Source organism: Oncorhynchus keta, chromosome 34 (assembly GCF_023373465.1).
Source record: "Oncorhynchus keta strain PuntledgeMale-10-30-2019 chromosome 34, Oket_V2, whole genome shotgun sequence".
Taxonomy (NCBI): Eukaryota; Metazoa; Chordata; class Actinopteri; order Salmoniformes; family Salmonidae; genus Oncorhynchus; species Oncorhynchus keta.
In genome coordinates, this window is record NC_068454.1 from 49,480,977 (window position 1) to 49,506,048 (window position 25,072).

A 25,072-nucleotide genomic window follows, 5' to 3' on the forward strand; every position below is an offset into this window, starting at 1 on the left:
AAAATATTTGAGCAATTACATTATCAAAATACTTTTAGACTTTTACTCAAGTAGTATTTTGCTGGGTGACTTTTACCTTTACTTGAGTAATTCTCTGTTAAGGTGTATTTACTTTTACATCTCAAATCTGTTTATTTTGAAAACATTATGTTTGACTTTTATGCTCTGGTGTTTTTCCCGTGATCTGGCTGTGTCGTGTAACTAAATATGGAATGGAAATATACCGAGTGTCCAAATACAATCGGATGAAATTCAATTATACGCTTTGATACATTCAGATTGTTTCTACATGGCTAGGTCCACATTTTTATTTTTTCTCCACACAATGAAAATGAACTCACTCATTATCGTACCTTCTGTCTGTTTAATGGACACCCTCAACAAATGTTATACATCAGAGAGATGACTAATATGTTTATTCAGCTGCAGATTATATTATTCAGTAGAGTAAAATGATACAGAAAATGTCCCCAACTCCAGCCTATATCTCTAGCCAGACATTTACAGATTTACAAATATACATGTTGTAAATCAAGAACTTGTCACCTTACGTCATTTGCATTAAATATTTACTCATTCAGTTTAACAAAATATTGTAACATTTCTTTGTACAAAAATAACTGCATTATATATATACACATTTGAGTCATATTAAACCACTTAACGTGGGAATCTAATTAGCATAAATACAAACTCCCCATAAAATTATGTCAGTTTAAGCTAGAGATCTGTTTTTGCTTTAGATGCGTCTCAATCCACCGCATCCGTCTATGTTACACTTCCGCATCTGCAGTGAAAGGTGACAGAGCTAGAGCGGTGTTTGTCAGACCATGACACATCTCACAAAATTGTCTGTAGCGTCCGAATGGTTTGGGCTACAAACTATAATCGTTCCCTCTATGGAAAGATGGGTCTCTCATGAACACTATGGTGTTCTCTGTTTTGCTCTACGACCCCCACAAGCATCAGAAGTTGATACAGCCAATCTGCCAACCTCCGTCTGTAGCTTTCGAACAGTTTGACCCATCTGTGTAAAGGTGAGACTCTCACGAACACATACATATGGGTTGTTTTTGTAGGATTTCCACAGGCCTCACAAGACTTGTCTGAATGTCCCCCGGTACCAGTCGAAAACATGTATGGAAGTTTGTTCTTAAGTGTCTGTCCTATACCTTTAACATATAAGAAAAATCTGGAAACATTTTTACATGTATTAACCCTATATTTTTGGCACTAAACATACTATACATATACATGTATGGAAGTTTGTTCTTAAGTGTCTGTCCTATACCTTTAACATATAAGGATGGAGTATGTTTAGTGCCAAAAATATAGCGTTAAATACATGTAAAAATGTTTCCAGATTTTTCTTGTATGTTAAAGGTATAGGACAAACTTCCTTTATATTTCTTTGGTGGGGGACTATCTGTTCCATGTAGTGAATCAATGTGTTTGTATGGGCTAATAGCAGTAAGGCCAGTGCTTTCTTCTTCATCAAATCATTTTTATATAAAAAAAAATCTAATTCGAAAACAAGCAACAAAATGTTCCATGGTATGACCTGCTTAAAGCAATTCCATATTGCTTAGTAAGTAGCCTCCCTCCCAGCTTAGACAGGGCATAGCAATATAAAACACATAATGGGATATGTACAGTGTAAATCATTTACACCAACTGTATAGGCATCACGTAAATAAAGAAACACATATGGAGTGATTTGAAGTTAATTAATTGGTACATTTAATATGGACGCCATGTCAATATGCTCCCCTGCCTTAAATATAAGCGATAAGTGACCTTTGCCTTTAGGCTGAGTTTGCAGTTTTGATAGTTCAAGCTGAGCTCAAAATCAGGCTGCTCCATATTAATTGCATCTTATTAAGCCTTGTTCACACTGGTTTGAAGAGACAAAAAAAAATGCATATCTGATTTTAATATATTCTTTTTTTCTGCAGTCTGAACAGACAAAAAGCACATCGAATTGGATATTTCAAGACCCAATTTGGACCATATTTGTAAATGATTTGACTTGTGTCTGAACAGTCAACTCTGATTTATTTGCCTTCTAGTATTTTTTTACTGTTATTTGGCGTATCGTGTTGTTTGCAGGCTTCTCAGTTGACAGTTTGACAACAACATGTGGTAGCTATCTAGCTTGTTAATTGTTTACGAACACATTGGTGATTTGTGCTAGCAAGCTAAACAGCTACCTAGCAAGCTTGTTGACTGCTTTGGCTAGCCAAAAATGACTAGTTCTGAAAGTTGGATCACCTTATCCTTTGAGGCTTTAAAAGTGTTCTTACGCTATGATTTTGAACATTCAAAGCAACTGGGAGACTTCCATGGCAGGCATTGTTGTCAGTCACCTTAACTTATTACCAGTACACAACAACTGGACACACACCCGCAATTACAATGACAACTTGAGTAACAATGTAAGCAATTAGGGGCGGCAGCGTAGCCTAGTGGTTAGAGCGTTGGACTAGTAACCGGAAGGTTGCGAGTTCAAACCCCCGAGCTGACAAGGTACAAATCTGTCGTTCTGCCCCTGAACTGTCATTGAAAATAAGAATGTTTTCTTAACTGACTTGCCTGGTTAAATAAAGGTCAAATAAAATTTTGAAAAATTGACTACAGTCAAACTTGCTGTTTGTACAGTCAGTATTCCAAAATGGATTTGAAAAACTAAATGGATTTGAGTATTAAGGCCTGCAGTGTGAACAAAGTTTTAGACGGTCTAGCATGGTTACAGCCTGATAATTCTTTGCTCACTATCGCAAAACAAAATTCTCAGTTTCTTACACAAATGTAACACCTCAAATCAAACCCTAGATGCAGAAATCAACTAGGTGCAATCACCTTCAATAGCTTCCTCAACTTCTTTCTAGTTTAATAAAGAACTACCACAATCTCTTCCTACTGGTGTTGATGTTTAGGTGTTGCTGCTACTGTTGTCGGTGGCGGTTTTGGAGAAAGGAGCAGGGGTAGAAAGGTAGCCCTTGAACAGACTCATCACCCTCTGCTTGTACGTCTTAATGGCAAAGAAGTAGATGACAGGGTCCAGACAACAGTTAAGGTTCATCATGGAGACAGTCACCTGCAGGGACACAATGCCTTTTTAATAAAAAAATGTTGTTGAGGATTTCAATGTATCACAAAGAAAACTCACAGTTCCCTAAACAGTCAGATATACTGACTGACAGCCAGACAGACACACAAACACACACACACACAACAGGATGCATCTCGGGCATAAATGTAAACCTACCATGTTTTATAGAAAGACAGACCCACCAACAGTCTCCTCAACCGATAGACAGACAAACAAACAGACCAACAAACAGACCAACGAACAGACGAACAACTGACATACAGACATTCACTTTAGCAGGTCCTACCTGTAGGGAAGCCTTGAATGCCCGCATCTCGTCACACTTGGGCTGGCCCAGCATCTTCCTCAGCATGAACTGCATGATGTTGAGGTGGTAGGGGCTGAAGCACAGGATGAAGGTGAGGAGGATGAGGAGGATGATATTGTTGGCTCTTTGGCTACGACCCAAGCGGCCCGTCAGTGGGTTCTGTTTGGCCGTGCGACTCAGTTTGAGATTAATCCGGGTGTAACACACAATGATGACCAGTAGGGGGAGACAGAAGGAAACCGTACAGGCCAGGAAGAGAAGATAAGGGGTGGAGCGAGTACCCTCAAAGGTGAAGTACTCCATGCAGGTTCGTCGGCCTCTGTGGTCATGGAGCATGGTACGGAAGAGCAGGGGGGCGGTTTCCAGACACACCAGTAGCCAGACGAGGCAGCAGACCGCTCGCACCACTTTGACACTCCGCAGGTACTGTAGCCGGTGGGGGTGGACCATGGCCAGGTACCGGTCTAGACTGATACATGTCATGAAGGCAATTCCTGGTGGAAGACAGGGAGACGGGATATTGAATGGGTGGATGAATAAACAGAAGACACTAACCAGCAGACAGGCAAGCAGACAGAGAAAGAAATGGACAGACTGACACATACACACACATGCAAAAAGTAGGGCATAAATGTAAATGTTTTATATAAACCTGTGAGCAAAAGTTATTTTTGACTATAACAACAACCCACTGCGGAATGCTGCAGCTCTTACACAGTTTTCCCCATACAATACACACACACACCTTACCTGAGTATGTGTTTGAAAAGAACAACATAGTAGCCAGCCTGCAGAGCAAATCCCCAAAGGGCCAGTCAAACTGTCTGATGTAGTAAGTGACTCTCCCTGGCAGTGCCAATGTGAACAATGCATCAGACACAGCCAAGTTGACCAGGTAAAGAGACGTGGAGTTGAACTTCTGCTTCTTCTGACAGGTCACATACAGGACAAGGCAGTTGCCACAGACACTGATGAGGAACACCAGAGAGTAGAAGATTGGGAAGATGATCAAGGCAGCTCTCTGGTAGACAAAGACGTCACACATCTGGTTGGTGTCAGAGGTGTTTAAATCCACCGGGTCCACAGAGATGTTGGTAGACATTTCTCCTGTTGAGAAAAAAATATGTTTGAGAAAAAAAGTTGTGGATGAACCCTGATGAACAACCCAAAAAGTTGGTTGAAATCCATTGAATACTTTATGGAGAACACAATCTAGTGTGCTGGAGTTTAAACTGTAACAGCTAATTACATTCAAAAAACGTATTTGTCCAAAAGGGACACAAATAAATAAATACTGAGCTAACACATATATTAACAATACATATATTAACTTCTATAACTATAGTTAATCAATACTGAATTAATCGATTTTGCTTTGAATATAAATGATTGCATATCTATAATGACAAATATGCAAAAAGACTTCAGCGTTTCACCTGCTATCCAAGACAGTCTGTTAACTCTGGTGTTTGAAAGTAAAGTGACTTGGAGAACTGTTTGTAAACACTTTTGAAGAGAATGACTGTGTCGCAAATCCCACCCCCACTTTCTTCAGAAGAGGTAGTGCAAAGTTACAGTTTTGGTCACAACCAGTCAAATGCCATTTTCAAGGTGCCTGGTATTAAGTTGAACACTTCAACGATGTGTGTTCTTCCAGTTTATCTAAGACCATGATATATCAATGTAGATGATCTGATCAATTAGATAAAGATTACATCTAGAAATCAAGTTCCGGTGTATAATGATGATCACAACATGGCCAGTGTTTTCTCTGCAAAACACACATGCTAAATCTAGGGCATCAATGTACCATGTTTTACATAGTCCTGTGAGAAGATCGTCTTTTTGACAATAACCAGAAGCCATTGTGGTATTCTGCAGCTCAAACAAATGTTTTCAAATTTGAAAGCCAGGTGGGGTAAAAAATAACACAACACAACTTTCTATTTATGAGACATCAAAACATATTATTGACGTGCATATGAAAGTGTCAAGTATACTCATTGATCATACCCAAAACTACCTTAACCTAATACAACAAAAATGTTTAAAGCTGGACCAGGCTTTAAGTGCCTTGCTCAAGGGCACAATGGAAGTAGGCGGCACCTGAGATTCTGATACCAGCAACCCTCCTACCAGGTTTCCCCATCAGCCCTGGGATTTGAAACAGTAACCATTCGGTTACTGGCCCCAGTCTCTAACCCCTGTCTATACCTATACCAGGGAATTTCATGAAAGAAAGGTTAAATGAATATCTGATAAGATCTGAGGTTGTGTATCCTGTGTTGGGTCTCGTCTCTGGGGTTGACTGACAGCTAGCAGAGTGCCTACATGAGGTAAAGAAAGGTGGAGATGATGAAGAGATTGGGGAAAAGTAGAAAACATGTGGTTCATTGCGTAAATGTCAAAATGTGTGTGATGTTGACGAATCATTTTTGATTTGGCCGCACCTCTCCCTCAACTGCCAATATAAAGATAAAACAATGCCAAGAACTGAACTCAAATGAATCAAATTTAGACTGAAATCACTGACTGACAAGTCTTTTTGTGGGTGACTATTTAAAAAAGAATTTTAATCAACCTTAGCATGTGTTATATAGCATAGTATATTTATGGTATTCACTTCATTGGTTTTATGCTGTATTTTTTTCAATTTCAATAGTGTGTCCATCCATACACTGGCATTCAAGTGAAACCAGGGCCTTCTTACAATGCTGACAGTCATATAATATCTTCTGATGACAGGAAGTGTCTATACCAGGTGGTAAAAGTGATATTTAAATCAACATTTATTTATTTATTTCAGTGTTTAATTGGGAAAAGTATTTCTCAGAGAACATTTTATTTTGGTCACAATCTCTGCCACTCTGAACTTCAAATGCAAAATTACATTAAACTAAGAGAAAAGCTCAAAGAAGTTTAGCGGGTGCATGTGAGTATTATAATGCCACTACCGTGGTACAGGTTGTTAGGTGTGCCCCCCACCTTCCTACAGGGTCTACAAAGTGAGTCCCGATTCAGCAGTTTCTCTCTATGCGTCTCCATTCACTCAGACATTTTGTATTTAGCGTAATCTCTGACTCTCACATTGAGGATGCCCCCGACTAGGCAACCGTATCATACCCATGCATAGATCCAAGTGATGGAAAACAATGTATTACCCTTCAGAAATACTTCAAATTAGACCTCTGATTATGAAAATGTTATGGCAGGAAAATATTGCGTTAAGAAAACTATAAAATTCAATAAAAATCATTGATGTGATGGAAAATCTGTCTGAAATATTGTCATATTTTGTCTGAAATAGCTCAATTGATCAACTTGATCTATCCAAATGTGAGTATTGTACTATTAAAACATGTATTTTTGAAAGGATCAACTTTTTGGATTAACTTGAAGAGATAATCTCCTATCTTCCCACTGGTTCAATTAAATGATGTTGAGCCGCCCCCCCCCCAATACATTTTTGGGGCTGACTCTCGGTCTTCCGTCCGCGCCGCCATGCTTGCTTCGCCAACTCCATTCTCCGATAACCTGCTTCGCACTGCTCCAGCGAATCCCATGCGGGCTACGGCACTCTCTCTGGGTCGACCGCCCACCTGTCTATTTCCTCCCAAGTAGTGTAGTCCCGATATTGTTGCTCCTGCTGCCGCTGTTGCTTCTCCTCATACCAGCGCCTCTCAGCTCTCGCCGCCTCCAGTTCTTCTTTGGGGCGGCGATATTCTCCAGGCTGATCCCAGGGTCCTTCTCCGAACAATTCATCCTCCCATGTCCATTCCTCTTTTCGCTGCTTCTGCTATCGCTGCCTGTCACCACGCTGCTTGGTCCTGGTGTGGTGGGTGATTCTGTTACGGCTTTCTTCCGTTGAAGGAGAGTCGGACCAAAATGCAGCGTGGTTAGTTCGATACATCTTTAATGACGAAAACACGAACAATACAAAAAAAAAACGGAATGTGAAAACCTATACAGCCTGTTTTGTGACAACTAACACAGAGACAGGAACAATCACCCACGAAACACTCAAACAATATGGCTGCCTAAATATGGTTCCCAATCAGAGACAACGAAAATCACCTGCCTCTGATGAAGAACTGCCTCAGGCAACCATAGACTTTCCTAGACAACCCTACTCAGCCACAATCCCAATACCTACTAAAACCCCAATACAAAAACACACCACAAAATAAACCCATGTCACACCCTGGCCTGACCAAATAAAGAAAGAAAACACAAAATACTAAGACCAAGGCGTGACACTATGTCTCAGATATTCAACCCTTTAAGCCCAAAGATGACTTTTATCAATTTACAACACAACCTGTAGCTCTGGCTCAGAATGTTTGTTTCTCAATGTATTTCGTCTACATATGACATATGACATATCTACATACTACATATGAGAGAAGACAGGAAAACGTATTTCAAGTCATGTACTGTACTTGCATGAATGGCTACCAATATATACTTGTGTAGGAGACCAGTGTGATCTCAGACGAGTGGACAGGTATCTAGTGTTTCAGAGGCTACTGATGCCACAATAATCACACTGAGAGACACCAAATACTACTAAGAGATACATCTGGGTCTAAGGAGATGCACTGGCGTGTTTGACATTATTTCTTAGTTTAGGACCTGTTCATGATGTAATTTAGGCAGCGTTGCATTTTTGCATTCTCACAGGGTTACTGTAAATGGTACACCAGGATAATTGCTACTACAACAGTTGTGCAATAGTACAATACATACAGAAACAGCAGGGTTCAAATAAACTGTGGGAGCCAAATCCGGATTTGTTACATGAGTGCCAGGGAAAGTATAGGGGGATTCCATTTGAGCGGGGATGCAAAATATTTTTGGTATCTCACATAGATACTTAATCATGAGGAAGGATGTTTGACATGCTTTTTACATTTGTATCAGAAACAGTTTTCTAGAAAATCATGATGGAATTGGCCATTAGGCTCTTTTTAGACCAACTGTATACATGCCTCCTATAAGACCCTATGAACTGTGAACCATACATGATGCAGACAACATCTTGGTGTCATACTTCTTATAGTGTGCTCTAAAATAAGGACTAAATATTTTTGGGATAAATAATTTATTCAAGATTAAAAATAATATTATATTATAGTTGCAATATGTAACTTTTTGGCAGAACCAACCAAATTCACATAGAAATGTGTGTTATAGATCTGTCATTCTCATTGAAAAGCAAGTATTGCAAGAAGTGGTAGATCTGTTCTACAATATGTGCTCCATTTCTATGCTTACCATTCTTAACTTCTTGGATATAGGGGGCGTTCCCGTTTTAAACAAGATATTTTGTCACGAAAACATTCTCGACTATGCATAGAACAGCTTTGGAAAGAAAACAGTCTGACGTTTCCAAATCTGCAAAGATATTATCTGTGAGTGCCACAGAACTGATGCTACAGGCGAAACCAAGATGAAATTTCAAACAGGAAATGCCCCAGATTTTGAATGCGCTTTGTTCCAATGTCTCCTTATATGGCTGTGAATGCGCAAGGAATGAGCCTACACTTTCTGTCGTTTCCCCAAGGTGTCTGCAGCATTGTGACATATTTGTAGGCATATCATTGGAAGATTGACCATAAGAGACTACATTTACCAGGTGCTCCGGTTGGTGTCCTCCGTTGCAATTATTGCGTAATCTCCAGCTGCCTGTATTTTACCATTTGCTTCAGAGGCGAAACCAAACTGCCACGAATGACTTATCATCGAATAGATATGTGAAAAACACCTTGAGGATTGATTCTAAACAACGTTTGCCATGTTTCTGTCGATATTATGGAGTTAATTTGGAAAAAAGTTTGCCGTTGTAATGACTGAATTTTCTGGGTTTTTTCATAGCTAAACGTGATGAACAAAACGGAGCGATTTCTCCTACACAAATAATCTTTTTGGAAAAACTGAACATTTTCTATCTAACTGAGAGGCTCCTCATTGAAAACATCCGAAGTTCTTCAAAGGTAAATGATTTTATTTGAATGCTTTTCTTGTTTTTGTGAAAATGTTGCCTGCTGAATGCTAGGCTTAATGCTATGCTAGCTATCAATACTCTTACACAAATGCTTGTATAGCTATGGTTGAAAAGTATATTTTGAAAATCTGAGATGACAGTGTTGTTAACAAAAGGCTAAGCTTGTGAGCCAATATATTTATTTCATTTCATTTGCGATTTTCATGAATAGTTAACGTTGCGTTATGGTAATGAGCTTGAGGCTATAATTACGCTCCCGGATACGGGATTGCTCGAAGCAACAGGTTAAGTCCAAAACATGTCACTTCCTGTTGAATGCGAAACAAGGGATAGCTCGGTTTGTTGTTTTGGAAAGTTTGTTGTTTGGATTCTATGACATAGTTGGCATCAGCTGCTGGGACCGCTACTACTGTATCTGTCCAGTGATCCTGCCAAACAAGGCCGGGTCTGAGGAGCTGTTTGGCGTAGCAGCTTGCTAGCCCAGCTGCTAGTTAACCCAGCTGCTAGCTAGCCCTGCTGCTAGCTAGCTGCCTATCAAGCCAGTAGGGTTTTCTTGAGGCTTGAACGGGGCCCGCAACGCAGTTAGCCATTGAGGCTGGGACCGCAGATTGTCCCGGGCTTTTGGCTGTTTAGATCGCTTCTGTTTGCTGTTGTTGTTTCCAATCTTCCCTGCTACCTGCCCAATCCGGAACTGCGAGGAGTAACAGCCTAACCAACATTGCTACCATGACAAAGACCAAAGCCAGCGGGATTACTGTTAAGGACAGCGGTGTCTTTTAAATAAACAAAAAGAGTTCTACAAGCAGTTGTTACAACAACAAGAAAATAGTCTCAAGTGTTGTGTCCAAATACTGGTTGAGTCAACTAATAAAATAATGGACGACATGATCAGAGAGGTCCAGGACCTGCAGAACAGTTTGCAGTTCTCCAAGGGTCAGCTCTATGAGATTAACCTCTCTGGGATATGTGGGACGGTAGCGTCCAACCTTGCCAACAGCCAGTGAAAGTGCAGGGTGCCAAATTCAAAACAAAATAATCTCATAATTAAAATTCCTCAAGCATACAAGTATTTTACACCATTTTAAAGATACAATTCTCGTTAATCCAGCCACAGTGTCTGATTTCAAAAATGCTTTACAGCGAAAACTCCACAGACGATTATGTTAGGTCACCACCAAGTCACAGAAAAACCCTGCCTTTTTTTCAGCCAGAGGGGAGTCACAAAAAGCACAAATAGAGATAAAATGAATGAACCTTTGATGATCTTCATCAGATGACACTCATAGGACTTCATGTTACACAATACATGTATGTTTTTTTCGCTAAAGTGCATTTTTATATCAAAACATTTCATTTTACATTGGCGCGTTACGTTCAGTAATTATAAAACATGCCGTGATGTTGCAGAGAGCCACATCAATTTACAGAAATACTCATCATAACTGTTGATGAAAATACAATCGTTATACATGGAATTAGAGATATACTTCTCCTTAATGCAAATACTGTGTCAGATTTTTTTTAAACTTTACGGAAAAAGCAAACCATGCAATAATCTGAGTACAGCATTCAGACCTCAAAGCAGCCAAAAATATATCCGCCATATTGTGTAGTCAACAATTGTCAAAAATAGCATTATAAATATTCACTTACCTTTAATGACCTTCATCAGAATGCACTCTCATGAATACCAGTTCCTCAATAAATGTTTGATTTGTTCGATAAAGTTCATAATGTGTGTCCAAATAGCTCCTTTTTTTAGGGCATTTGGTAAACAAATCCAAACGCACGTTCCGGTCCAGCCGAACGTCGGATGAAAAGTTCAAAAAGGCCCGTAGAAACTTGTCAAACTAAGTACAAAATCAATCTTTAGGATGTTTTTATCATGAATCTTCAATAATGTTCCAACCGAAGGATTCCTATGTCTGTAGAAAAGCAATGGATCGAGAGCCAACTCTCTCTTGGCCGCGCGTCACGAGCCTGTGGAACTCTGCCAGACACCTGGCTCAATCCCCTCGCATTCTCCCCCACCTCACAGTAGAAGCCTCAAACAAAGTTCTAAAGACTGTTGACATCTAGTGGAAGCCTTACAAGTGCAATATGACCCCATTTACACTGTCTACTGGAATGGCAAAGATTTGAACAACTACAAACCTCAGATTTCCCACTTCCTGGTTGGATTTTTCTCAGGTTTTCGCCTGCCATATGAGTTCTGTTATACTCACAGACATCATTCAAACCGTTTTAGAAACTTCTGAGTGTTTCCTATCCAATAATCATACTAATATGCATATATTAGCATCTGGGACAGAGTAGCAGGCAGTTTACTCTGGGCACCTTATTCATCCAAGCTACTCAATACTGCCCCCCTGTCACCAAGAAGTTTTAAACAGAAGAACGGCAAGATGACAGCAATCTGCTGTCTCATCTCATTGAGAGAGGACATCAGTTCTGAATGTGAATCATCCATCATAACAATGACAGAAATATCCAATTATCTCGAGAGAAAATCAAGACGGAACAACATTGTTGTGGACGGAATTGCAGAATCTCCACGAGCCCTGGACGGAATCTGAGGACAAAGTGAGGGAAATTATCTTGGAGAAACTGAAGATGGACTACAGGAAGATTGAGGTGGAGCAGGACTGGAAAACCCACCACTGGCCCAGGTGACAGGCTCAGGTCGATAGTAGTCAAGTTCCTGAGGTTCAAGGACAATGTAGCTGTTCTGGAAATAGCCAAATACATCTTCCTCAACAAGAACTATCCTGAAGCTGTGTGCCAGAAGAATAAAGAAGTTACCCCAGCTATGAAAGCTGCCAGAAGGCATGGGGAACTTGCTTACGTCCGTTATGACAGGCTCAATGTCCATCCTCCCTCCCAAAAGCCTGGAAGGGATTAGAGAGCCAAGCCTATGGGTTCCTACCTTCAACCCCGCAGCACACAGACACACTTACACACACCAACTGATTAATGACTGCTGAATGTATTTTTTTCTCTTGCTTTGTTTGTTCTTTTCTATATTATGTCTATCTCTGATAAGCTCTGAGAATTGCCCATATTAATATATGTAGCCTTGGAAATAAGGTTAATGAAATCATTAACTTGCTAACATCAGATAACATTCTAATATTAGACATTTCTGAGACTCACTTAGGTAATAGAAAGTAGAAATACAAGGATATAACATTTATAGAAGAGGTAGGAATGTTTATGGGGGAGGTGTCACTGTATATATTCAGAGCCATATCCCTGTAATGCTTAGAGAAGATCTTATGTCAACTGTTGTGGTTGCAGGTTCACCTGGCACATCTAAAGCCTTTTATTTTGGGGTGTTGCTATAGGCTACCAAGTGCTAACAGTCAGTATCTAAATAAGGTGTGAAATGCTTGATAAATCAAATTTTGAAATCAAAATCAAATCAAATTTGATAGTGTATGTGATGACGCCGATGGGTAGGGCTGCCGTCTTTTTGCATTGTTCGTAACTTGTTTTGTGCATAATGTTGCTTCTACCATCTCCTATAACCGAAAAGAGCTTCTAAACATTAGAAATGGGATTGTTCACCTCAAACTGGATGAAGAGTTTTTCTTCAATGAGTCGGACTCGAGGGATATACTGTTGACACCCGACCAGGCCCAGATCCCCGCGATTTGCTGGAGAAGGAAACTGCGATTCTGAGGCAAAAGATCAGGGTGCCTTGTGAGGACCAGGCGAAGAGTGGCTAATCTGCCCTTGCCCTCCGTTCTGCTAGCTAACGTTCAATCGCTAGAAAATAAATGGGACTAACTGAAAGCACGTATATCCTACCAACGGGACATTAAAACGGTAAAATGTTATGCTTCACAGAGTCGTGGATGAACGACGACATTAAGAATTAAGAACATAGAGCTGGCGGGTTATACACTCGGTATACAAAAAAGTAGTCAGATGAAGCAGATGCTAAACTACAGGACTGTTTTGCAAGAACAGACTGGAATACGTTCCGGGATTCTTCCGATGGCATTGAGGAGTACAACACATCAGTCACTGGCTATCAATAAGTGCATCGAGGATGTCGTCCCCACAGTGACTGTACATACATACCCCAACCAGAAGCCATGGATTACAGGAAACAATCGCACTGAGCTAAAGGGTAGAGCTGCCGCTTTCAAGGAGCGGGACTCTAACCCGGAAGATTATAAGAAATCCCGCTATGCCCTCCGACGAACCATCAAACAGGCAAAGCATCAATACAGGACAAAGATCGATACGTACTACACCGGCTCCGACGCTCATCGGATGTGGCAGAGCTTGCAAACTATTACAGACTGCAAAGGGAAGCACAGCCGAGAACTGCCCAGTGGCACGAGCCTACCAGACGAGCTAAATAACTTCAATGCACGCTTCGAGGAAAGTAACACTGAAACATGCATGAAAGCCTCAACTGTTCCGGATGACTGTGTGATCACGCTCTCCGTAGCCGATGTGAGTAAAACCTTTAACTTCTTAAGGTATAGGGGGCAGCATTTTCACTTTTGGATAAATAGCCTGCCCAATTTCAACTTCCTGCTACTACTCATGCCAGGAATATAAGATATGCATATTATGGCAACTTGTTATGCAGATGAATGAGGACCCAAAAGCGACTTGGCGAAAACAGAGTCTTTATTCCAGTAAAGGATAAGAGCACTACTCCTGGACAATCAGAGCAGAAAACAAAACATAAAAACTTAAATCCACTCGTAGTGACGAGGACAGACTGGAGACTCGACCATTAACTGTAGGTTGCCTCGGGAAGGCACCGACCGTAGCGGACTCAGACACCTGCTCACACGCAGCATCTGAAGGAGACAAGACACGACAGGGCGAGACCAAGACACAGCACAGCGAACATCATACAAGGATCCGACAGGACAGAAACGGAAAACAAGGGGAGAAATAGGGACTCTAATCAGAGGACAAGATAGGGAACAGGTGTGAAAAGACTAAATGAGTGAGTAGGAGAATGGGGAACAGCTGGGAGCAGGAACGGAACGATAGAGAGAGGAGAGAGAGGGAAGGAGAGAGAAAAAGGGAACGAACCTAATAAGACCAGCAGGGGGAAACGAACAGAAGGGAAAGCATAATGACAAGACAATATAAGACAAAACATGACAGTACCCCCCCACTCACCGAGCGCCTCCTGGCGCACTCGAGGAGGAACACTGGCGGCCACGGAGGAAATCATAGATCACAAACGGTCCAGCACGTCCCGAGAAACAACCCAACTCCTCTCCTCAGGCCCGTAACGGAAGACGAAGAAGAGGGAATCTAGGGCTACTACTCTAAAAAAAAAATGAGACACGGGTAGAGAACTGTAAGCTTTAGAGCAAACAGGACCAAACAGGCCAGGAGAGTAACAACTAGGGACAGACTGAGACACAGCAAGGCTAAGACCAGGAACAGGAGAGAGGCGGTGGCTGTGGACAGACTGAGATACAGCAAGTGCAGGAGCAGGACCAGGAGAGATGCGGTGGCAGGGAACAGACTGAGACACAGCAAGGGCAGGAAAGATGCGGTGGCTGGGGACAGACTGAGACCCAGCAAGACCAGGAGCAGAAGCAGAAAAAAATTACCAGACTTATTCTGCGCGCAGTCCGAACAAGCAGCCACGAAACGGCGCGTGTCACGCTCCTGAGTAGGCCACCAGAACCGCTGGCGAATAGAAGCAAGCGTACCCCGAACGCCGGGGTGGCCAGCTAACTTGGCAGAGTGCGCCCACTGAAGAACAGCCAGACGAGTAGAGACAGGAACGAAAAGAAGGTTACTAGGACAAGCGCGTGGCGACGGAGTGTGGGTGAGTGCTTGCTTAACCTGTCTCTCAATTCCACAGACAGTCAACCCGACAACACGCCCATCAGGAAGAATCCCCTCGGGATCGGTAGAAGCCACACAGAAGAACTAAAGAGACGGGATAAAGCATGAGGCTTGGTGTTCTTAGTACCCGGGCAATAAGAAATAACGAACTCGAAACGAGCGAAAAACAACGCCCAACGAGCATGACGCGCATTCAGTGGTTTGGCAGAACGGATGTACTCAAGGTTCCTTTGGTCAGTCCAAACAACAAAAGGAACGGTCGCCCTCCAACCACTGTCGCCATTCGCCTAGGGCTAAACGGATGGCGAGCAGTTCGCGGTTAGCCACATCATAGTTACGTTCCGACGGCGACAGGCGATGAGAAAAATACGCGCAAGGGTGGACCCCATCGTCAGTCTCGGAGCGCTGGGACAGAATGGCTCCCACGCCCACCCCGACGCGTCAACCTCGACAATGAACTGTTTAGTGACGTCAGGTGCAACAAGGATAGGAGCGGATGCAAAACGCTTCTTGAGGAGATCAGAACAACAATCATACGACCGGTGAGGAGGAAGGGAGTTGGTTCTGGACCGACTGAAGACCGTGCGCAGATCATGATTTTCCTCCGGCACTCCTGTCAAATCACCAGGTTCCTCCTGTGAAGAGGGAGCAGAAGAAACAGGAGGGATAGCAGACATTAAACACTTCACATGACAAGAAACATTCCAGGAAAGGATAGAATTACTAGACCAATCAAAAGAAGGATTATGACTCACTAGCCAGGGATGACCCAAAACAACAGGTGTAAAAGGTGAACAAAAAATCAAAAAGAAATGGTCTCACTATGGTTACCAGATACTGTGAGGGTTAAAGGTAGTGTTTCACATAATATACTGGGGAGAGGACTACCATCCAAGGCGAACATGACCGTGGGCTCCCTAACTGTCTGAGAGGAATGTCATGTTCCCGAGCCCAGGCTTCGTCCATAAAACAGCCTTCCGCCCCAGAGTCTATTAATGCACTGCAGGAAGCTGCCGATCCGGTCCAGCGTAGATGGACCGGCAAGGTAGTACAGGTACTTGACGGAGAGGACAGTCTAGTAGCGCTTATCAGTCGCCCTCCGCTTACTGATGAGCTCTGGCCTTTAACTGGACATGAAATGACAAAATGACCAGCGGAACCGCAATAGAGACAGAGGCGGTTGGTGATTCTCCGTTCCCTCTCCTTAGTCGAAATGCGAATACCCCCCAGCTGCATGGGCTCAACACCTGAGTCAGTGGGGAAAGATGGTAGTGTCGGAGAGAGAGGGGACACAGTTAACGCGAGCTCTCTTCTATGAGCTCGGTGACGAAGATCTACCCGTCGTTCAATGCGAATAGCGAGTTCAATCAAAGAATCCACGCTGGATGGAACCTCCCGAGAGAGAATCTCATCCTTAACCTTAGCGTGGAGTCCCTCCAGAAAACGAGCGAGCAACGCCTGCTCGTTCCAGTTACTGGAGGCAGCAAGAGTGCGAAACTCTATAGAGTAATCCGTTATGGATCGATTACCTTGACATAGAGAAGACAGGGACCAGGAAGCTTCTTTCCCAAAAACAGAACGATCAAAAACCCTTATCATCTCCTCTTTAAAGTTCAGATAATCGTTAGTACACTCAGCGCTTGCCTCCCAGATAGCTGTGCCCCACTGCCGAGCCCGACCAGTAAGGAGTGATATGACGTAGGCAATCCGAGCTCTCTCTCTTGAGTATGTGTTGGGCTGGAGAGAGAACACAATATCACACTGGGTGAGAAAGGAGCGGCACTCAGTGGGCTGCCCAGAGTAACATGGTGGGTTATTAACCCTAGGTTCCGGAGACTCGGAAGTAGCTGGTGGCACGATACGAAGACTCTGATACTGTCCTGAGAGGTCGGAGACCTGAGCGGCCAGGGTCTCAACGGCATGCCGAGCAGCAGACAATTCCTGCTCGTGTCTGCCAAGCATCGCTCCCTGGAACTCGAGAGTAGAGTAGAGAGAATCCATAGTCGCTGGGTCCATTCTTGGTCGGATCCTTCTGTTATGCAGATGAATGAGGACCCAAAAGCGACTTGGCGAAAACAGAGTCTTTATTCCAGTAAAGGATAAGAGCACTACTCCTGGACAATCAGAGCAGAAAACAAAACATAAAAACTTAAATCCACTCGTAGTGACGAGGACAGACTGGAGACTCGACCATTAACTGTAGGTTGCCTCGGGAAGGCACCGACCGTAGCGGACTCAGACACCTGCTCACACGCAGCATCTGAAGGAGACAAGACACGACAGGGCGAGACCAAGACACAGCACAGCGAACATCATACAAGGATCCGACAGGACAGAAACGGAAAACAAGGGGAGAAATAGGGACTCTAATCAGAGGACAAGATAGGGAACAGGTGTGAAAAGACTAAATGAGTGAGTAGGAGAATGGGGAACAGCTGGGAGCAGGAACGGAACGATAGAGAGAGGAGAGAGAGAGGGAAGGAGAGAGAAAAAAGGAACGAACCTAATAAGACCAGCAGGGGGAAACGAACAGAAGGGAAAGCATAATGACAAGACAATATAAGACAAAACATGACACAACTGGCAGTTGAGGACTTGTGAGGCATCTGTTTCTCAAACTCGACACTTTAATGTACTTGTCCTCTTGCTCCTCTTTCTATTATGGTTAGTGCCAGTTTGCACTGTTCTGTGACGGGAGTAGTACACAGCGTTGTACAAGATCTTCATTTTCATGTCATTTTCTCGCGTGGAATAGCCTTTATTTCTCAGAACAAGAATAGACTGATGAGTTTCAGAAGAAAGTCTTTGTTTCTAGCCATTTTGAGCCTGTAATCGCACCCACGAATGCTGATGCTCCAGATACTCAACTAGTTTACAAAAAGGCCAGTTTTATTCTTTCTTTAATTAGGACAACAGTTTTCAGCTGTGTTAACATAGTTGTAAAAGGGTTTTCTAATGATCAATTAGTCGTTTAAAATTATAAACTTGGATTAGCTAACACAACGTGCCATTGGAATACAGGAGTGATGGTTGCTGATAATGGGCCTCTGTACGCCTATGTAGATATTCCATTAAAAATCAGCCGTTTCCAGCTACAATATTAACAACGTCTAGGCTGTACTTCTGATCATTTTGATGTTATTTTAATGGACAAAAAACTGTGGTTTTCTTTCAAAAACAAGGACATTTCTACAGTAAGTGACCCCAAACTTTTGAACGGGAGTGTAACTGATAGGTGCACACACACACACACACTACATGTTAATGTTTTTAAATATATGTAAATTGTAAAGTATTTTGTCCGTAATATCTTTTCGTTATGTGTCGGACCTCAGTAAGATTAGCTGTCGCCATTGGCGTCGGCTAATAGGGAGTCTAATATATCAAATCTTAAGTTTTGATTTTGCGTCTTTTACTTTACGTTTTGTACACCAGTTTCAAACAGCTGAAAATACAATATTTTTGGTTATGGAAAATATATTTCAGTGGTTTAGATGGTACAATGATACTCTACACTATACTTATACTATGCTTGTTTTGTGGTATAAACTGAAATTAGGCAAACCATTAGAATTTTTGCAACCAGGAAATGACAGAGCAATTTTTGCTCTTTATTATCTCAAAACAACCCTTTTTGATTATGCTCCTGAAACATGTCAAATATCTAGAGTGCTACTTTTAATATATGACCAGAACAATCTGAGATACCTAAAATATGTGTGCGTCCCCCTTCACATGGAATGGCCCATAGGCAGTGGTGGAAAAAGTACCTTAAAAGAAAATTACTCAAGTAAAAGTAAAGTCACCCAGTAAAATACTACTTGAGTAAAAGTCTAAAAGTATTTGGTTTTAAATGTACTTAAGTATCAAAAGTAAAAGTATAAATGATTTAAAATGTCTTATATTAAGCAAAGCAGAAGACACAATTGTCTTGTTTTTTTATTTACGGAGAGCCAGGGGCACACTCCAACACTCAAACATAATTTACAAACGAAGCATTTGTGTTTAGTGAGTCTGCCAGATCAGAGGCAGTAAGGTTGATCAGGGATGCTCTCTTGATAAGTGTGTGAATTAGACAATTTTCCTGTCCTGCTAAGCATTCAAAATGTACTTTTGGGTGTCAGGAAAATGTAAGGAGTAAAAAGTACATTTTCTTCAGGAATGTTTCAGAAATGTAGTGGAGTAAAAGTAATGGTTGTCAAAAATATGATTAGTAAAGTACAGATACCCCAAAAAACTACTGAATAGTAAAGTACAGATACCCCCAAAAACTACTTAAGTAGTACTTAAAAGTATTTACACCACTGCCTATAGGCCTATCATGGTCACAGTAACAGCAATATTCAGTAGAGTATAAAGTCGAAGCATACTGTATGCTTTTCAGCTGGGCACTCCAACTATTTCTGACTTAGCTAGCCCCACTACAGTGTCGTAATTGAAATGGATGGCTCCAGACTAGGGAAAGGTCACTAGTCATCAGCAGTCACATGCAGTTATGATATAGCTCACTTAGGTCACGATACATGGACGTAGACTAGTGTCACCTGCGAGTTGGGAGCCCACTGCAGATCATGGCTACATCACATGCTCCATTAATTCTGGTGCGGGGAGTTAAAGATCCCCCCCTTCTCTACGTCCAGTGAGCAAGCCCCAAAAGGAAAAGACAGTTGTTTTTCTGCCCTCTCAGAGGGGTGTCCTGTGGCTCCCTCAAACTGAGTTTAAGGTTGTTGGATGGGTCGAGGGATAAATGAAACAGATGGGCGGATGGGTTCAGTCTCTCCCTAAAGTACAGTTCCCTTTAAATACAGTTGTAATACTGTATGTGTAGAGTGTTTTTATGAATGTTGGAATGAATTCCCTTTTGCTCTCTTAATGTTCATAATCAGTTCAGGTTTAGGCAGGGGTAGAATTAGAGAAAAGTCACATTGGGAAGTCATCACAAAAGAAAGTAGGAATCCCTGACAATTCCATCCCTTACTTGAGGCTCGTAGAATAAATCAGTGCCAAATGTGAAATGCGGTATAAACGTTAGAGAAAAAATGGCACAATCTTGGATAGTCACTGGTGCGCCATGAGGTGGAGCATGTACAGTTCCGTGAGCTTGATGAGTGTGTGACACAAAAGGGTTTTAGGAAATCGAAAGTGACGACCCAGCATGGAACACGCATTGAAGTCACTTCTCAAAAATGTGACCTTTTTCTGGTCGTTAAATCGGGCAGAGTGTGTTGGGGGGGGTCGGGGGTGAAACTGATTTGGAGAGAATTACACATAGTCAATGGTGCAACAACAACAGCCTATGCTAACACACCCCCAGAAGGCATCTCGTTTTAAAGGGACGAGATGGTGGTAGGGGGTATGACCAGTGGTGTTGGTGAGGCAAACTGGGGGTGACTTTTAGTGTCCCAACATGCCTGTAATCACCAGCATGGCTCCAGAATAGGTGCCTGAGTGTTTTTTACTGCCAAAATCAATTGAATATGAAGCATTTCCTGTCAAGAATTTGTAGATTTCCTCTCAGGTCTGTTGAATTAGGAAAAACTACATAAAACGTATTATTAAAAAGTATTTTAAACTTACTTAAAACAGTAATAAAGTGGTTTGGCTCAATTTAGTACAAAAGCAAATGTTGTAAGACTAATACATGAAATAGATACTGTTCTTCAATCTGTATTTCATGAAGAAATTGATCATTGAGGGATGAATAGGTTTAGTGTTTTGGTGAATCCATTACATATGGTCTATCTCTTATTGTTATGTAAAGCCTTTTCACAAGCTTTGTGATATGTTAAGTTTCCATATCATAAAAATACAGTGGTTTTCTGTGGTGTTTCTATTAAACTATTAAGGCTCTCTCATCAAAGTAGGGGTTGCTATTTGTATTTTAATACCACTAGAGGGTGTGTAACCATTGACTAAAAACAAAGACGAGGAAACAGTACAGACAGTATGACCGTCTTATGCCCTGATTTTATATGTAGTTTTTTCGTGAGACCTAAGTGTTGCAGAGCTTCCTCTTCCATTACTTGAGTAGGCTGTGGTATACACATAAACTTTATTTCATGTGGAATTTTTATGTTACAGCAATTCATATCATGACGATAAATGTATATGATTGCATTCAGTGATATATAATGGGAATTTAATGTTTGTGATTTTCTTAAAACGAATTTCTGTGTTCTATTTGTGTTGTACTATAAACCAATTTCTGTGTTCACACAAGTGGCTGACTCAACGAATACTCACTATCAGTAGCTGCAATTTAGCAGACCTTGTTTTGAGAACTAAAGATATCTCAGTTTTAAGGTCTCAGCTTAGAGAGAAGACGCCTCGTGAGGTATTGGTCTGTCACATGTTATGAACTAGTATTGGTCGGTCACATGAATGAAACAAAATGGTAATGATGAATTAATTATACTAAATCATGAAAAAATAACTTGTCTGTGTAAAGCCATATTTAAGACCACTGCTGGGACTGCCCAAGCAGAGCCCCTGATTGACGCGTGCACTATGGTGCATTGAGTTGGTTGGAACCTCTCCAGCGCGCTGACAAATAAAGAATAATTCAATTTAGATTGACTTTGAGTGTCCCTGTGTAAGAATTTCCACAACAAATATACTATCATGATGTAGAGTTATGCTGAGTGTTTGAGCCCTTAGTATTGGTGTGTGTTTGTTTGTGCAATTCAAAGGTACCGCAGGGCACTCCTCCTTTGTCAGAGGGCCTCGTGTGGCTCTTATCTGTTCTCATCTTTACCATCTACCCCCATAGATCAGATACTAGATGCCCAGCCCAGGCAGATGCCCTATCCCCCTGCTCCCATGAAGTCTCCTTGCTTATGCCTGCTTAACCACGTGACAGCTTTAGCACTGTGTTTAGTTCATTACTGTAACACTTTGCTTTTCAGGAACACCCGATTACGAGTGGCAATGTGTGGATGGTAAGGAAGGGAGGGCTGTATGGTGAGGGAGGGTGTGGTGTGTGTTTCACTCTGCAGTCCCCAAGTGGGGTGGAAATAGAGGTGTGTAAGAGTGCATGGTATGTGTACAGTATTACTGAGAATTTGGGCTTGATTCAATCCATATTGCGGAAGTCCAGCACTATAGCGCAATTTGAATTTAAAGGTCATTTCGATTGAGCCGACAGGTGCAGCATTTACCGTAAATGAAGTCTCTGCGAAAGCAAGAAAATCGCCTTTAAGTTTAAATCATGCTATAGTACTGAACTTCTGTGATACCGATTGAATCAAGCCCTTAGTGACCTAGTCACACACAATAAAGCATAAAGGAATTCAATGAATAAATATCTGTGCAGGTCTCCATACACAACACATACATGTAACTGCCAAAATAAAGGAAACACTTAGGAATACAAAGTATTCTCCCTCTCTCTCTCTCTCTCTCTCTCTCTCTCTCTCCTATTCCTGTTAATACAAATGTATATTTTATCACACATCCTTTAGATTTTTGTGAACCTACTGCCCTTCTCCTATCTAGCATGTTGGGCCATGGCATGGTAACTCTATACATAAATGTGCAATGCATACAACTTGCACAAAGACGCTCTCTCTTCACACAAATTATCGTCATAATTTAAAATTGGAATTTAATGAATAATGAAGAGGGATGTTGAACCCAAACAGCTTCCTAATGGCTGTGGCCTCGTTTGAAGACACTTGGCCTTGTTCCCCAGTCTGTGTGTGTGTTTGGGATGCACTGATATGACATTTCTGGCTGATACCGATATCCAATATTTTCCTTGCCAAAAAAAAAGCTACATGAGACCGATATTAAAAAATGTGGCGGTCTTTTAAGCATTCTAGCATAGTTGAAACACACACACACACGCACACACCAAAAAGTTATTTTGTTGGCATTTACATATGTCCCCATTACCAGTAAAACACAATCAACCTATTTATTTCACTTACTTGTTGTTCATTTGTTCAGTCTCAACCAGAATTGCATCATACAGGTCAAGCACTGAAGTTTCAGCTCTGTCTGTCCGTGGCCTCCCTTCTTTGGTGCACACTGTCACTGTGTCCGTTTCTATCTTGTCCAGCTGTGTCTAACATTTCACACAAACCCAGTTTTTTGTCTGCATCGAAGTAGCTGTACTTGTACCTAGCATCGAGCATGGTGGTGACACAGTAAAGAGAGAATGCCACCGAATCACTTGTTCACAGCCTCTTATAGAGTACTTTTGCAAGTTTTAACCCCTACAGTCTGTGTCGGCAGTTTTGTTCAGCAGGAGTTTCAATGTCATAACAGGGTATCACGTCTGCTGCAGATGCAGTTGATGAGCTTATTTCTAGAATCAGTTGTTCGAATGGAGCTAGGAGTGTGTTCATGTTTCCAAGTTTCAAACATTTTCTCAAATGTCATTGAAATGGCAGCAGCCGTATGAGAACCAGCACATTCTTGAGCATGCAATACGGCTTTCCTCAGTACAAAATCCTCGTCAACCCACTGTGCTGCCAGACTCAGTATGCTCATGGGGCTGACATCGCTGTTCCAAACGTCAGTCGTGAAGCTAATAGCAGTGATGCCCATAGCAAGTAGCTCATGGATGTGAGTTCCAACAATACTGTGCAACTCCAGTAGGGCAACATCTGAAAAATAGCACCTACTTGGTAGTGTGTACAGGGGCTCGAGGTGCTCAACCAGTCGGCGAAAGCCAACATCATCCACGACAGAGAACGATCGATTGTCAAGGGCAATGAATTCCATTATCTTGGCGTTAATGGATTTCGCCTTTGAGTTGTCACGCTTAAATATTCGTACTCAAATGACTGCTGGACTTGAACTTGTTTAGTAGTTGGAAGTGTGCTCTTAGTATTTTTCTGCTTTTGTTCTGTGTAGCGCTGTATTTTTCGTGGCGTCATTATGTCAGCTATCTACATTATATAGGTATGCACGTCAGCTTTGACATCGGTGGTTGCACATCAGCCTTAAACTAGACATCGGTTTTCAGGTAGAGGTGGCACGACAAGTTGAAAAGTGGTGTGTCAAAATGTTTCCTGATCTCATTACCTGGTCAGGTAAAACTCTGGGTCCTATTCATAGGCTATGACAAAATATTATTATTATAAATAGCTTCCCTTTTCATCAGGGCTATGACTAGGGCTGGGTATGTGAATTGGAAACACTCCTGACCTAAGTTGGATCAAACCCTTTTAAATTACCACAAACCTTGTTATTATACATTTTGAATCTGATTTTTTTTTAATGCCGGAGACAACATCAATGGACAACATACTCCGTAGTTTAGTGAGCTACTATAGCAGGGCTGAGCGTTTTGCAAAGAATGGTTACAATTTCTATAAATATTAATTTAATTCTAGAAAAGTATTTACATTTAATGTCATAAAACATTTGTTCATCTGATTACACTGCTCTTCTGCAATTATTCATTCTATAAGCTTTATTTAAGGTAGGATAACACTAAACACAGACTTTGTAACAAGGCAGGATTACATTTAAACACTATACTTACGTTAGTTGCTTGCTGCGTGATTGCATAAACCTAGCTAGCTAAAATTAGCTAGGCAGCTATCAAGCTAGCTAGGCTACTCTAAAGCTAACATTAGAAGTTTTGTGAGCTAGCTATAGATTGGATCATTCTAGCTTGTTTTAGGGGACGATAAACTGGTTTTATTAACACATAACTTGTTTTCAGTGGCCGTTTGTGTTCGCTTTCTCATAAGGCATGCAACAAGGCAGGCAGTAGAAGAGGGTTTCCACTAGATAATACAACCACAAAGTCAGATCCCACAGACCGGAGAGTAGAGTTGCTGGTGCAACCAAACATAGT

At 41.7% G+C, this 25,072-nt stretch overlaps 1 protein-coding gene across 2 annotated transcripts; it reads right to left on the reverse strand.

The window, feature by feature from the left end:
• Window positions 1-1,033: 1,033 nt before the first annotated feature.
• si:ch211-184m13.4 (uncharacterized protein LOC798560 homolog) lies at window positions 1,034-25,072 on the reverse strand. Of its 2 annotated transcripts, none has more exons than XM_035750422.2 (4): window positions 24,755-25,072; window positions 4,170-4,526; window positions 3,399-3,913; window positions 1,034-3,097 (listed from the first exon to the last, which is right to left on the reverse strand). In XM_035750422.2, the coding sequence occupies exons 2-4, from the start codon at window positions 4,519-4,521 to the stop codon at window positions 2,933-2,935; spliced, it is 1,032 nt and encodes a 343-aa protein (XP_035606315.1). In that variant the 5' UTR covers window positions 4,522-4,526; window positions 24,755-25,072; the 3' UTR covers window positions 1,034-2,932. The 2 variants fall into 2 exon arrangements, with proteins under 2 accessions (XP_035606315.1, XP_035606316.1); XM_035750423.2 differs by lacking the exon at window positions 24,755-25,072 and adding an exon at window positions 23,190-23,319.

Bases quoted from the DNA above. Each gene is read 5' to 3' on its own strand.
- si:ch211-184m13.4 (XM_035750422.2), bottom strand. From the start codon at position 4,521: ATGTCTACCAACATCTCTGTGGACCCGGTGGATTTAAACACCTCTGAC. The intron at 3,914-4,169 runs GTAAGGTGTGTG...GTCTTCCACCAG, and splicing joins CTTTTCAAACACATACTCAG to GAATTGCCTTCATGACATGT. The intron at 3,098-3,398 runs GTAGGACCTGCT...GTGTCCCTGCAG, and splicing joins CATTCAAGGCTTCCCTACAG to GTGACTGTCTCCATGATGAA.